This window comes from Branchiostoma floridae, chromosome 15 (genome assembly GCF_000003815.2).
Source record: "Branchiostoma floridae strain S238N-H82 chromosome 15, Bfl_VNyyK, whole genome shotgun sequence".
Lineage (NCBI taxonomy): Eukaryota > Metazoa > Chordata > Leptocardii > Amphioxiformes > Branchiostomatidae > Branchiostoma > Branchiostoma floridae.
In genome coordinates, this window is record NC_049993.1 from 19086054 (window position 1) to 19101816 (window position 15763).

The 15763-nt window shown below is 40.4% G+C and overlaps 1 protein-coding gene and 2 long non-coding RNA genes across 3 annotated transcripts in view; 2 read left to right on the forward strand and 1 right to left on the reverse strand.

Annotated features, from left to right (window-relative positions):
• LOC118431280 (NAD kinase 2, mitochondrial-like) overlaps positions 1 to 5234 on the forward strand; it is a gene marked incomplete in the record, with an annotated part of 13651 nt that extends 8417 nt beyond the window's left edge. Inside the window, 2 exon segments of the mRNA XM_035842396.1 lie at positions 1639 to 1762; positions 2589 to 5234. Coding sequence (XP_035698289.1) covers positions 1639 to 1762; positions 2589 to 2724 — 260 coding nt within the window.
• A 4080-nt stretch (positions 5235 to 9314) lies between these two features.
• Positions 9315 to 13035, forward strand: LOC118431292. Its single transcript, XR_004832959.1, has 4 exons — positions 9315 to 9503; positions 11398 to 11527; positions 12051 to 12101; positions 12843 to 13035. It is a non-coding gene; the product is annotated as an uncharacterized LOC118431292 (long non-coding RNA).
• Positions 11431 to 12044, reverse strand: LOC118431298. The gene is made up of 2 exons (XR_004832961.1): positions 11747 to 12044; positions 11431 to 11564 (listed from the first exon to the last, which is right to left on the reverse strand). It is a non-coding gene; the product is annotated as an uncharacterized LOC118431298 (long non-coding RNA).
• Positions 13036 to 15763: the final 2728 nt, after the last annotated feature.

Consider the following 15763-nt stretch of genomic DNA (forward strand, 5'->3'; position numbering starts at 1 on the left):
ATTATTCACCAATCCTTTATCAATCGCAGAATAGATTAGTTCTATCCTAGAAAAGTATGATGGAGCAGTCGTCTCTGTGCTTCTCAAGCCATACTAACTCATTCCTTGGTTTTCTAACACTTATGGTAAAAAAAGCAGAAAGGAAGAGATGAGTATGACTGACTATTGTCAGTCTCGGTCTAGCACAGACTAGGACTACTAGTATATGTTGCTGTGCGCACAAAAAATACTGTATGATACTACAAATGTTCACTCAATAAAACTCACAAAGACCTACCCAGGTTTTGTTTTCCTTATTTTTTTCTAGTGAAGCATATCTAAAGAAAATCTGAGAATCATCAAGTTAAACTGATGCTGCCTTTAATAGTGTTCTGTACACTGTGTGTTTTATACTGTGTGTTTGTTGTCTGTGTGTTGTAAGGAACATAGTTCCCTGCTTAAAGAAATAGTGCTTACCTTAAGTAATTATAAGTATACCTTAAGCATAATTAAGTGAAAGGGAGTTATGTGTTCAGGCTGTTCATGTCTGTTTCTTACTATGTATGTCTATGTGAGTCTGTCAACAGCCTAACTCAAAATTTATCAATCACTTTTCTCTGGTTGCTTCCATATACGGATAGTTGCTGACAGAGGTAAGAGGTTGGGTGGAAAAGTTGCCATCTGTGTTCTGTTGTTTGATGTAACATTGTCTTGTTTTTCTTTTCTGTTTGTTGGTTTTGTGAGAAAGTGCTTGTATCCTTGTTCTGCACTTGTTTTGCTGCTGTTGCTGCTCCTTTTTTTTGTATTCTGTGTTTGTTGGCATGGCTGTTTGGTTGATGCAGTGTCTAATGTTCTCCTATGTTTGTCAAAACATTTGAAACAGTTTTACTTCAACGTTAAGATATCAAAAGTACTAGTTTTTCTGTTGGACGTATGGTTTGAATGGTGCTAAGTTGACATATTGTAAAATCTCTGTTTTCTAGTAATGAAACACACTCTTCTGATGTTGACTGGAGTTTCCATTCAGTAACGTAGCTTGATACATTTGTATATTGGATATTATTTCCTATTTTGCAACAGACTTTAGCTAGCCTGGATACGATTGTCCATAGTAACCCCCTGGCTGAAACTTTCCTTCCTGTCCACGGATTAGCAAGCAAAATGATTGAGCCAGCAGTAACTACAGAGGATGGTACATGTGACAGGGCTCAGAATACCACCTGCATATGCAGGTTAGTGCAGGTAAAATTGGAGCTGTGCAGGTATTTCTGATGTCTACCTGCACCTAACCTGCACTGGTCCATGTACTGGGTTTTATACATAAATGTTATATGATGTAGGTGTACTATGGATTGTTATCAATTGCATTGACTGTTACCATATATGAAGTATACAAGAAAAAATACATGTGTAGCAATGGTTTCTGAACAAATTTTGTATGATCCATATTTCCTAAATTCAGAGTGATGCAGGTAATTTTCAATGTTACCTGCACCAGTGCAGGTATGCAGAAAAAAGTATTTCGAGCCCTGGTGTACCAAGGCAAAAGGATTCAGCCAGCAGTTACTATAGTAATAGAGGATGGTAGTCATGATATCCAGGCTAGGATTTATCTAAATTACAGTTTTTGCTCTAATTGTTTTTAAAAATTTTTTGCAGTGATGAGAAGATACAACAACTCCCTGATGTTCGATGCCAGCGAGCCTAAGATGACCTACACTGTCCGAGACCCGATCATCAACGGCGTGTTCTCCGTCAAGAACCCCAGGGGGTTCGCAAAAAGGTTGGTGGACGTCATAACATTGTATATGATACTTGGGCAATACATTTTGATTAGGTTTGTGGACACTTTATTTTTGTCCGTCTGCCCCAAAAGACACAGTTTTTACCTTTATACTCCAATAGCCTAGTGGGTAGAGTGTTCACCTTGCATTCGGTAGGTCCTGAGTTCGATCTTGATCTTGAAAATGGTACATGCTGATTTCTCTGCTTAGCACTCCGCATTTGGGAAAGAGTATGGTACTTGAACACACACCACTACCAGTTGACTAGCCCCCTGCTGTGGTGAATGCACAAAAGTTGTGTGGCCCAGGGCTACAGATTGAAACGGAGATAGCTATCAACATAAAAACAGACCCTGGGGGAAATATGTAATATGCATTGTTTGATACTTGTCTAGCAACTAGGCAACCTAAGCAATATCACATTGTTAAAAGTGGAAATATTCTGAATAAGGCAGTCTGTATAATATTGGCATCTAATGCACTATTTTAGCACATTTACATCATTATTTCATAAATTGAGCCGTTAAAAACAGCGCGAGAATGAGTTGCACAAGGATTCCAGATCAAGTCCTTATTTTTGGGGGGTACAATAATAAGGAATATCCTCGTGCAACTTGTCTCTGGGCTGTTTTTAACCGCTCAAAGTATCAAATTATGATGTAAATGTGAGAATATAGTGCAGTAGATGTCAATATCATGCAGATTGCCTTATTCAGAATATTTCCACTTTGACGCTGTAACATTGCTTAGGTTGCCTTTAAGTTTTATTTCAAAATTCAGCTCATTGTCATAGGACTAATGAGCTGTATTTTTTCTTTATTTCAGAATCACGATTCGGTCGCGCTGCTGGGACGCCTGCCTGGCCGTGGACGGAGGATTCTCCTTCCAGTTTAACGATGGAGCGATGGCGTATCTGGAAATCCTCCCCGAGGACGCGCTACGAACTGTGATCTTGGACTGAGCATTACAAAACTCTTCTCAAATACATTTTGATGCAGTGGTTTTGGTTACATTTTAGTTGCCAAAACACAAGCCAATTTTAGCAATATTTCTCACGAGTTATCATCAAATATCGACAATGCTACAGTCTTGAAAATGACGCAGTCGTTTCGGCAAGTTTTGGTGGCCAAAACACAAGCCGATTTTAGCGGATTTCCCGCCAGAGATCATAAAAAATTGAGGCCACTACACACTTGAAAATGACGCAGTCATCTTCAGCAACATTTCGGTCGCGGGTGGACCGGATTCGGGATGGTCGCGGTCACAGAAGACAAGTGGTCGCTTTGGCCACGTTGCTTAATGCTTGTGTCTATGGGGAGGAAAATCGGGACCTGGTCGCGTATACAAGTTTCACTGTACTGTAATTCCTGATTTTTTCAGTGTACTTTTATGTTCAGAGTTTTCACGGTGAGGACTGTTACGTGAACTTATCATTACCGACAACAAAGAGTACAAGAGTCTTTTTTTACACGCACCTGCTGCCACCGTGAACATTTAGTTCCGAGAACAAGTTAGATTTTCTCAGACCGTGAAAGTTTGGTACTGGAAGACAAAGTCAATTACAGTATGTGACACAATGATGGAGCGATGGCGTATCTGGAAAACCTTCCCGAGGACGCGCTACGAACTTTGATCCTTTACTGAGCATTACAAAACTCGCAAATGCTTCTCAAATTTGTGATGCTATACAGATACAGATGTGCTATACCTCACAAATCATGCCAAGTGGAAAATGCATCCCAACATTTGTGATGATGCAAAGATCCTTGTGCTGTGTCTTGAGACAGTTTTGCCAAATTAAGTAAGTCTTCCGCTGGAAAATACTTGTAGTTTGATCAGGTTGGTAGATCAACTGATGCTCAACTGCTCCTCCAAATTCACTGCTTTTTGGGATGTACAGAAAATAGGAAATATGGAAGTTTTTTTTCCCGCAGTTTTGTATTTCTGTCTTTACTCAGTTCTGTTTAGTCTTTTTTCAGGTCTGTTTTGTTTTATTTTGTTCTATATTTATGGCCTTTTTCTTTTCCTTAATTGGATTTAGTTTGATAAAACTTGTCCTATGTGCCCTTTCCATATTTTGTATACACCTTGCTTTTTGATAATGAATGTTTGAAGACTCCACTTGCTGAAGATGCATGAGAGTTCTGAAAAGTAAAATAGAGATAGTTGTTATGTATGATTGTATGATCTACATATATGTTGCAATATGAACAGAATATTATGCTTTCAGTGAAATAATGTCATTTGAGGCATTGAAGAAATGCAACATATCAATGATATGTTAGTAGTCTCTGTTAGACCACACATAGGTCACTGAAAAATAGAAATAACAGAAGAATGTTTCATCATTATAGTTACGATTTAGCTTGCCATGGAGTACAGTTTGTTATACATTCTACATTTTCCAGTGAGGCCTAGGAAAAAAATGTTGTGTTACCTGTTTCAGTCATGAAAAGATTAGGGTCGGTAGGTAGGGATTATCTTTTTTTCTTGTAATACAGCTGAACATAGAAAACTGAAAATCAAGAGGACACTTGTCTTTCACTGTCAAACTTTTGTGCAAAATAGATACATTTATCCTTCATTAGGACAAGCTGTGTTTTCCTTCAATAGGAAGCATGCTGAATAAAAATTCTAACTGGAACATATATGTGACTCCACTACCCACCAAATATCGGCAGGTTTTTCTAGGGTAGGTATTGAAACAGGAAACAATATTTTCCTAGGTCTTACACATTCTTCATTTTCAGTGACCTCTGGAGTCTAGTAGAGGCTAATAAGATGGTGATTAGATTTTGTCTTGTATTTGCATGAAACAAGCTACTGTATAACCTGGAATCCAGCTGCGGTCTAGTTGTGGCACGGCCTACCCAGATCTGGGCCTACCGTAGTTAGTGTAGGCTCTCTACGGGGCCAGTGCAGCTCTCAGCCGCCGGTGTAATCATTCACACCCGGTAGCATTTTCCCCGGTAGGACTTTGCCCAGTGGGAGTTAAGAGGTCCCGTGAATGGCAAAATTAACTCCAACCGTGCAAAACTCCAACCGGATGTGAAAGATTACCCCAGCGGTGGAAAGACCATCCTGCCCCGAAGGTAGCCTGGCCAATCCACGGTAGACTGGATTCCATGTTAGCTACTATAACACGTGTACACATAGGAGTTGTGTAATACTGTGCCTTAGAAGTTACATTTAAAGTGTGTTAAAATGATGATTTTGATACCTCAGTGTTATACGTTCTGATAATGTTGTGATATTATTATTTGTGTGATGCTGCTATTGTACACAGGTATACCCTTTAATACACAAAAGTTTGGGAATTTGATTTCAATAAGTCATATCTCTTTGGTAATTTTAATAACCGCATGGTATTCAGTACCATATGAAAGCTTACATTTATGACGGTTAGACATCCAGGTAAACAATATTCAAATACAATTCAATCTCTACAACTGGATTAGAAACGCACATTTACATCTGGACGTTTTGAGTCACTCTTCTTCAGGGTCACTTTTGATTTTGCACTCAATCCCAAACCTGTTTCTCGAAATTACTAGCTGTAAGCATATCATAAGAAATGCGTTTTCCTTGTAAAGGGCACCGGACGAGCTTTCTAATGCCATATACATGTAATACAACGCGGAAACAAAAATTCAATAAAACAGAAATAAAAATCCATATTACACAAAGTATTAAAAGAAAACTGCAGTCGTCGATAAATAGATATGGGAGATGTTTTTAGGTACATGTATTTAAAAGACGAGTGAAATACTGTAAATGCAGAAATGTTCGCGGTGGATTAATGTTCGCGGTTTTCGCGGTGACCACCGCGAACTTAAAACCACCGCGAACATTTTTCTATTATGGTATTAGACTGCACACTATAATGGTGTTACCGCGAACTTAAAGCCACCGCGAAAAGTCCTTTTCCCGGTACCGCGAAATTAAATCCCCGCGAACTTAAATGCATTTACAGTATGGGATAGGGCTATTTCTATAGAGGCTTATCTTGGCACTCTCGCTGAGCGTCTTGAGTGACCGCTGGAGCTGACTCAAGCAGGAATCGTATCTTTGATGTAGACTAGTTCGTTTCTGTCCATTCTACCCACACATATTCAATTAGATTATCCAACTCCTTCAGTTTTAAGCTACCTAAGCCAAAAACAAACTAAAAAAAGCGAACTTTTCTCTACCGTGCCATCAGTCTGGAATGTGACCTACCACCACACATCAAATCCCTGCCCAACATCTCACGCTTTAAAAAGGCAATGTACCATGTCTTCTCAAGCCATTAGTTTTTTTTATGTTTGTGTATCTATTATTATCTGTTTGTACATATACATGTATGTTTGTGTATATATTTGCGTTTGTATATGTATGTTTCATTGTTTCATTCGAACCCTGGTAGACTAGCCCTAAATAGAGCTAAAGGGTATCTGAATAAAGGAATAGTCTGAACCACGAGAATAACAAATCTGGAAAAGAAGATAAACCTCCAATGATCAAAGCAGTTCTGCTCAAGAATGAAAGGAATCTTAATTGGCCACTCTCACAATGGAGGTTTGTCTGATGTCTGTATGCGAACATCTGTGTAATTAAGCTTCGAAACATCCCGTAACTTTGGAACCTGAGCTAAAAGATTTTGACAATGCTAAACTAGTCTTTTCAGGTGTGTTATTTTTTTAAATCAAAAGACTAAAAGCGGCCATACTGAAAAATGCTCAAACAATTCTGCTCAACAATAAAGGAATCTTAATTAGACGCTCTCAAATTATCTGTGAAAGAACACCTGTGCAATCCACAATAAAAGGATTCTTAATTGGCCACCCTCAAAGGGTTTCTTATCAGTTGTGATTGACAGGTGGAACAATGGACGTTTGTCTGATGTTGTCTGTGTCCGATGACATCTGTGCACTCAAGCTTCGAAACATCCCGTAACTTTGGAACCTGAGCTAAAAGATTTTGACAATGCTGATGTCGTTTCAGGTGTGTCCAAAATTTTGCTTTTTATCAAACGTCTAAAAACTGCCATACTCAAACCATCGCTAATGGGTACGAAAGCTTCATGAATAGTAATAATTAAGTTGCCTGAAGCGCCCATTGAGGAATGCAGATCGGCTTAATTGGCCTCTCTCAAAGGGTTTCTTACCAACCGTGTTTGTTAGGAAGAACACCTGTGCACAGATTTCGAGAATTTTGTTTTTCTTATCAAAAGAGTAAAGACTGTCATACACATACCATTGGAAACAGGGTACGAAAGATTCGTGAATAGTATTAAAAGAGAGAGTTTATTTGCAAAATCATGCCCGAGGGCACGTACAGTCTCGAGATGAGAGTAGAGTCATTAAGTACATAAAACATGTATTAGTTTCTAATCTACTATAAGGTACTACGTTTACTATTATAGGGTTTGACTTCTTCTTTGGGGGCAGTGGTTAATGTGTGTAATAGCCTTTATTGCACATTCATGCCCTATCGGGCTAAGTACAGGCATATAGATACAAAGGGTAGTAATGCAGTAAACATGGTTTCTAAGACTAATCTAAAACATAAATTCTAAAACTATTCTAATACATTTGTTCGGCTTCTTCTCGTTTCTTAGTTATGTTAAATATGTAGCTTGAGATGTGTTTGTAATGTCGTTTGATCAGAGCTCATAAGAAAAATGAATTTTTCAACACTAGACATATATTCCAAGCGAGGGAACTTTCCTATAATATAGCTAAAAAGAATACTTCTATCGTTACTATATAAACTACAATCTAATAGAAAGTGAGATTCATCTTCGATCTTGTTCAGGTTACAGAACTGACAGACTCTTTGCTCCAGAGGTTTGCGGTTGTGCCTCCCTGATTCAACACGGAGTTTGTGGCAGCTGATTCGTAGTTTGGTGATAACAGATCTTTGTCGTTCAATGAATTGAGCAACTTTCTGCAAAAACGCCGTCAGGCGACATGCTTTGACCCTGGTTGAATAAAGAATAAACAAACAAAAAAACATGAGTGGGTTTTGTGCTTGGAGTAAAATGTAGTCTTTTGTCTACAAAGCACGCAAACATACGTTGATTGGCGTTAGTATATATATATGACGATATCAGAGTGTCGAGTATATTTAGATATCTATGATTACAATGAGGTCGTCATTCGTTCCGAAGCGTTTTCCGCAGCCAGTTTGGTTTTGGGAAATGATTTTATTTTCATAGATAGTTGGTAAGCCTGGAGTTAAGTACAGAAGAACTTAACAAGACAGATTTTTTGTTCCGGTCTTTTTGGGCCCACTTTCATGTAGTGAAACAATGTGGCTTACTCGCCATTGTTGGGGGAAGTGTCCGGATGAGAGAAATAAATTGAATAGCTTGATCAGCGGTTTTGCGAAGATGTGAGAAGCACTAAGTACTTAGCCCGGTGTGGTAAAAATATGCAATTAAGGTCTTCAATCAATCAATCAATCATTCAGAATCAAGTCACTACCTGAGGCTTTCTTATTCTTTAGCTGACTGATCGCTTGTGTGATGTCTTGTTTTTGTATGGTAGCATCTAAGGAGTTTGATTTGTTGTTGGAAACGCCCAGGCCCTCTGGCACTACAACATATGTCCAAAAAAGTTTTCTTTCCAGTACTTAGAACACATTTTTGGTGGTGATCTCTTTCCTTCCCATTGATAGTAACGTTAAAGGTAAGATCCAAACTGAATTCAGCTAAATGTGTGTCCAATGGACTATTGGCGTTGTCAAAGAAATGACAACATTGGAACAAAAGGGCCCGACTCATCGTCAGCACATGTTAATACAATGTGGCTTACTCGCCATTGTTGGGGGAAGTGTCCGGATGAGAGAAGTAAATTGAATAGCTTGATCAGCGGTTTTGCGAAGATGTGAGATGCACTAAGTACTTAGCCCGGTGTGGTAAAAATATGCAATTAAGTTCTTCATCAATCATTCAGAATCAAGTCACTGCCTGAGGCTTTCTTATTCTTTAGCTGACTGATCGCTTGTGTGATGTCTTGCTTTTGTATGGTAGTATCTAAGGAGTTTGATTAAGTTGTCGGAAACGCCCAGGCCCTCTGGCACTACAACATATGTCCAAAAAAGTTTTCTTTCCAGTACTTAGAACACATTTTTGGTGGTGACCTCTTTCCTTCCTATTGATTGCAACGTTAAAGGTCAAATCCAAACTGAATTCAGCTAATTGTGTGTCCAATGGACTATTGGCGTTGTCAAAGAAATGATAAGATTGGAACAAAAGTGCCCGACTCATCATCCTCACCTGTAATTACTGGTTGCCATGACTTTTATGCCGTCACCAAAGCATTCTAGGATCAGCCCATAATCTACGCCAATGGCAGTACAGGCCAGGTGTTGGAAGATTTTAACTGTTGATCATATCAAGCCGAGCTAAACACTGTTAATGTAAGCTACATCTAAAGTACATAGAGCTGGATACCATTCATAACATCAAATGGGGGTGCCTACGTGGGTGGGTGTTGTGCTGAAACTCCGTATACGTGAAAGGGCCGGGTTGAGGCTTTGCACGCCAGCAATGGAGAAGTTGCATCATCAGATGAGCAGACAACTACTTTCGTCAGTTGGAATGTCGTCATAATTATAGGCTATTGCACATACTTAAAAAGAGCCCAGCCCATCCCGTTTCCCGCACTTCTGATTCCAGACCCGAGAAGATAGAAGAGTTGAAGAAGATCTCCAGAAGACTGCAGTCTCACCGCGAACGTCCTGACAAGAAACTCGGTGAGTAGAAACACCGTAGTGGTAGCACAGCGGCAAGTTGTGTCATGTTTGCAGCTGTAATTCTTTAATCGTTTGTTAGCTTGCTTAGGCAGAAAGTTCATATACCAGACCAACTTTATGCAGTTTCTAGACGTTTTGCCGCCAAACTATTTTGCTGTCAAGATCGTCGCAAGATTCCGTATTTTGTCATAGTAATGATTCTACCATCTATGATTCGCCATCATTGGTCGATTCCCTAAGTTACTCTTGGCAGATTCCATTATTGGTACTGTAAGAAAGGAGTAGAAACAGACAGAAACAAATCCTGACTCACGGGATTCGAACCCGCGCCGAATCCGGACCGCCAGATCACAAACCCAGACGCTAATAAACGGTCACGCCAAAAAGACTTAAATCCGTTTTGCATGGTCAGTTTAGCAGTCTTTGAATCCCACTGTTTGTTACACTTGTACTTTTGAATAGTGACGTAGAGATCGAAGTGATACACTTCAGTATTCGCGTACCGATCGAATTAACTTCATTAGCTGAACTTAGAGCGACGAAGCGTTCTGTGTTTTCCTTATTGAAGACTTCCTTATTGAAGACTCCAAGAGAATAATGAGACTTTATGAGAGACTACATGTTACTTTTTTTTTACCTTTGACTGTCAATCTTGTGATTCATATATAAGAGGCCATCCGAACTCGATGCTAGCATACTGATGTCTACAAAACTCCGTTCGCGATCCCTACCTGTAAAATCGGCGCCTCTGACGGATCAAAATCTCGAGCCTGACAGTTACGCATTATCTAGTGGATTGGGGCGCAATGGCTGAGAAAGATAGGCTTATTCAACAGTCAAATTACCTGGAATCCAGTCTACCGTGGATTGGCTGGGCTACCTTCGGGACAAGAGAAGCTTTCTGCCGCCGGGGTAATCTTTCACTCCCGGTGTGAGTTTTGCAAGGTGGAGATTAAATTAGCCATCCTACGGGCAAAATCCTCCCGCGTGAACAATCTACCGGGTGCAGACGGTCACCCCGGCGGCAGAAAGCTTTATCTGCCCCGTAGAGAGCCCACACTAGCTACGTTGGCCGCCCAAGCCATGTAGGGACTGGATCCCAGCTTAGCAGTCAACAGGCTTCAAGCGGTATTCACGGCGCGTCACATTCGCCGTAGGTTGTCGCTCATTTTTGATGTGGGAAAAGTTTACAAGCAGACTTTGACCGAACTAACTGCCGAAAAGAAGCATGAAAACAAAACTACTATGGTGAAGTGAGGAAGAGCGTGTAAAGTGCCTTTCCCAAGGGCACAACATCGGGGCGGGGCACGGTGGGGATCGAACTCAGAACCTATAAGTTCCGAGCCAAACGCTCTACCAGCTACGCCACGCCCGATGCCCATTAACTGTAGTCAACTTTATAGCTGCGATGTGTCAATGAGTCTTTGTGTGCTTACCACCCCAGAGCAATGATTATCTGTAATCGTCTTCATAATTACGGTGTGTCAATGAGTCTTTGTGTGGGTACTGAGCCCAGAGCAATGATTATCTGTAATTATCTTCATAATTGCGGTGTGTGAATGAGTTCGTTGTGTTTTCCCCTCCACTAACGACTGGGAACACTACATCCTATATCCCGACTTTCCTTGCTTGCCCTAGGCGATCTGGCCACAGTTTACTCGGGTGCGTTCTGACTAGGGGTACATTCCGGCGGCTACAGCGCTTTCACCCGTTTGTTCTTTCAGTGCTCAAACATTTTATTTTCATTTTTATTTTATTTAAAACTATACGTGCATCGTTATGTTTAACTCAGGATCGATTTAATGCTACCCAAGCGCCCGACCATGACGTCACACATGTATATAAGACTGAATCGTTTGTAACTTGGAAGTTTTGTTTGGATTTCATTCTTCAGAGTTCGAAGATGAAGCTAGCCTTGTGTGGTGTCCTTTTCCTGTGCTGTGTGGTGCTGGCCGCGGCCGTGCCTTCACGTCGTGAGGAGGAGCTGCTGTCTGATTTAGAAGACTTGGTGGCCGGACTGAAAGGTACGGTTTTATTTGTATCACAGATCCAGTAATGCACCTTTAAGGTAATCTCCAAGCAGATCCTACAATGGCATAAGATAGTACCAAACTGGCTAAGGAGTATAGTTAGCCAAGAGGTGTTCATTTGCCATGTAGCAAAACACACTCCTAAGCCGACTTCACTCCTCTGGCAGCTTTTGATACTGTCTTATGCTACCGTAGGGTCTGCTTGGAGATTACCTTTAAGGTGTAAAACACCAGGTTTGTCCTGAAGAAAACAAGCTACATATCTGGACACATTTGGTTGATCCTTTCTCAAAAAGGAAACTAGCTGGTACTCTTTTTGATTTTCCCATTATAGTGACATATCAGTCACTAATGGAGATCTGTATAAAACCAAACAATTGTAAAGAACCCTACCCACCAGATCACATGGTACGTTTGTGATGCAATGTGTTTGATTGACGTAAATCTCAAATGTGTCTGTCTCGGGTTGCTTTCAGTGTTTCTAACGTCTCCTGTATTTTATCTCTTGTCCCAACAGAAAATCTCATGGAAATGGAGATGCGAGAGATGGAGGCCGAGGAGAACCGAGGTGCGTTTACTTAGTTGTGATGTATTTATTATATCGGTTTCCACTTTTTATTCACGTCCTTGCCTCACCTTCTTGGGTACCGGGTTTCAACAAAAACAACAGTATTTCTTGGATAAATTACGTCATAACTTCATAGGTGACATGATGTTCTTTCGCACAATGTCGTTTAACTGTTTTTGAATTCAATATCGTAGATCATTGTCTATTTTCCTTTTGTCTCAAATCCGCTTGCAATTAGTATTTCTTTGTTTTGTTTGACCTACTTTAATGACCTGCACGTGATGGTATCATAAGCTCAGTGGCAAAGGAAGCATATGAGTGTTCATTGGCCACCGAACACTCCAAGACCGTCTACAGTCCTTTGCCAGCTTATGATACCGTCTGATGCCACGTACGTAGCAATTAGTATTTTGTGGCGTCGGGCGTGGCGTAACTGGTAGAGCGTTCGGCTCGGAATCTAGAGGTTCTGAGTTCGATCCCCACCGTGCCCCCGACGTTGTGCCCTTGAGAAAAGCACTTTACACAACCTTCATCACTACACCCAGGTGTAAAAATGGGTACCTGACTTCGGTCGGGGAGGTAAAGTACTACCTTTACCTTCTGTCTGTACCGTGTATGTGGCGCTGTTGATATAAGTTACAAAGCTTGAGTGCAGTGCTACATTGTCCTCGTCTGTCCAAAAGCAAAAAAAAAAAAATAGTATTTTTTACATCTCTGACATTTCTTCCTTTTTCCTAACAGACCTGCAGGAGCTGGAGATGGAAAGGCGCCAGGGACTACCCCCCGGATTCAAGGGTTAAAGGATAGTGGAGTTTGCATTCCACTGACTACGTATACCCCAGGCCCACGCCTGTTTGCATGCAGTGCATGGAGGGCATTAATTCATGGTGAATGTTTCAATATGAAAGGTGAATAAAACTGGACTACTTGAAAACCATGCTCCTGTGTTGTTATTTTTATAAGCGTTCTCAGCCAAAGGATCTCATTGATTGACAGGGGTAGCTAAGGATGAGATACAATGGACCGATCCCAAAATCCCGCCCCCTGTTCGATCATGATTCTATTTCGAACAACTCCGTCAAAAATAGCCATTTCTGTCCACTGGGGCAGTTTTTGACGGAGATGTTCGAAATAGTTTAAAAGAAATTGTGACTTTACTGTAAATCGTACAATGCAGCTGTAAAATGAGCAGACAGTTCCTGTATAGATTAGTGTTTCTAATTCCAGAAAAGACAAAATGTGGTATCAGTTGATATCATGAATGGGTACTTCCAGGAAAATAAAACGCGATATCATTAGAGGTTATGACCTTACGTTTATGAATTCCAGGAAAGACAAACGCGGTGTCAGTAGAGGCAAATTATGTTATTACGTTTATGAAGGTTAGACATCCAGGTAAGCAATATTTAAATACAATTCAATCTGTACAACTGGATAAAAACGGATATTTACTTCCGGACGTTTCGAGTGACATCCATCACTCTTCTTCAGCATAAAAGGAATGAACTAGTCAGAACAATTCAATACCAGTACAGCTAACTAGAAAAACTGTTTTTATCCAGTTGGAGAGATTGAATTGTATTTTAAATATTATGTTAATATATTTAGAAATACGAACGTCGTGAGAGTAGATATCATGTGTATCTAATTTAAGGAAAGACAAAAGTGGTATCAGTAGTTAAGGGTGGATACCACCGGTGCAGAAAATTTACCCTCTTGGTGTGCACATCGCCCCTTATTTATGCCGAAAATATGCATGATGAAAGAAGTGTCTGGACGTATAGACTCTGAATACATGGGTTGCTAAGGGTCTGCATGGCAAGTGAGTATCATATTGTTGTACAAACACATGTAGCGTAATTCACCACAAGCGAAATCCTGAAAAACGTCGGCTGATTGTGTATTCATTGACACATGATCTGTTGGAAAATACCGCTGTTTCACACAAAACATATGTTATGTCTGGTTACAAAAATGTAGTGGATAAACCGAAATTTAACTAAAAAAACACCCTATCCTATTTATGTTAACGGATTGAAAATACTTAAGGCAACACGTCTCACCTGGCTGTATGTATACATAAGCAAATAAACTGGAATTGGACAAAAGAAAACGTATTGCCTTATCTGTACATGTATTATTATTGCAGTTTTCCATGCAGTACAATGAAAACACTAAAGACATGATTCCGTTCCAGGATAGATAGATAGATAGATAAGTAGATAGACTGAAACCGAAGAGATGAAAGGTTCAAGGTTTTCCACCTAGTGTACATTGAAAACAAAATAATATGTAAAATCTGGAAAAAAAGTAGAATAACTGAAATTAATAGAAGAATATATTTCATCATTACAGTTATTGTTACATCTTGTCCGGTCTAAATATGTTGCACACGTCAAGATAGATCCATCTTGCAGGACTCACATACATCTGTATTTATCTATTTCTGTCATTTCTAACCAGGATTGCCCTCTCAGTGTGAAGAACACTGCTTTTCAGTGGGGCCCTGCGTTACAAAACAAACAAGTACTGTACAATCATACAGTGAAATACAAACAGAAAATTAACATACAATAAGTGAAATGAATGAATGATAATGAAAATAGTGAAAACAATAGCAATGATGATAACAAAATAGATAATACTAATGTTAACAATAATAATACAAAAAATAGTAAAGTCCGTACCATGTCGTCATTGAGGGGTCAGAGGTCAGGCCATCTTTTTTCAATGTATGTTCTACCAATGAGGATAAGTACTTTACACATTTGAAAGCTGTCACATTGACAGTTTGTCTGGGTGTGTTTGTTGTGCTTTGAGTGGACCCCCCCACTAGTATGTGGAATGGTAGGACCCAGAGGAGGTCAGAGAGCAGGTGTAAGTAGGTCAGTGAGTCTGGATGGGAGATCCAGAGAGGCGAGAAGCACTCCTGCAGGGTTGTGTGTCATGTGCGACGAGAGATGAAGAATAAAATAGTCTATATCTAGATCGTGTGCCCCTGAACATGACTGAGAACCTAATATTGGCGTTGTCGGCGGACGCGATCTAGAGTCATGGAGAGTGCGGCAAGAGGACTCAGGATTGGGAAGAGGCAAATGAAACATATTTAAGCTTGGTCTTTACTTGAATAACAAATTTCTTTGTGCAGAACCAAGTGTTTATACCAGCCCGCCGTTTTGGTGAACATCTGTCTCCCACCTTAGGGCAATGCTAACTTGTTCTTCTTCGCATTACCGCTGGGCGTCGCTGCTGCAGTGTGAAGAATGCGGTCCCAAACGGTTACGGCCGTATATAGCCTCCACCAGGCTTTCCTATGGGGGCACGGATCGTAGCAAAAAGGGGTATAGTAACCAGGAGAGGCTAACGTTAACATTCCCCCTTCGTAACTGGAAAAAGAAACCTTCTGGTGGCTAAACCCCCCTAGCAAATTATGCTTCCTACAGCCAGCATAGTTACTACTGTCTGGTAGAGACTAGGGCATCGAAATTGTCTATTCATGATTCAGCATGCTAGCAATAAACACAATATTAAAAGCTAGGAGCCCAGAGTGTTGGCGGTTCAATTCTTTAATGTCTCTTTTTTCAAAAGCTGGTGATTTAATATATACTCCTCAACCCAGGGCTCAGGGTCGGGTGGGGAAAAGACACACTTCGCTGGTACAG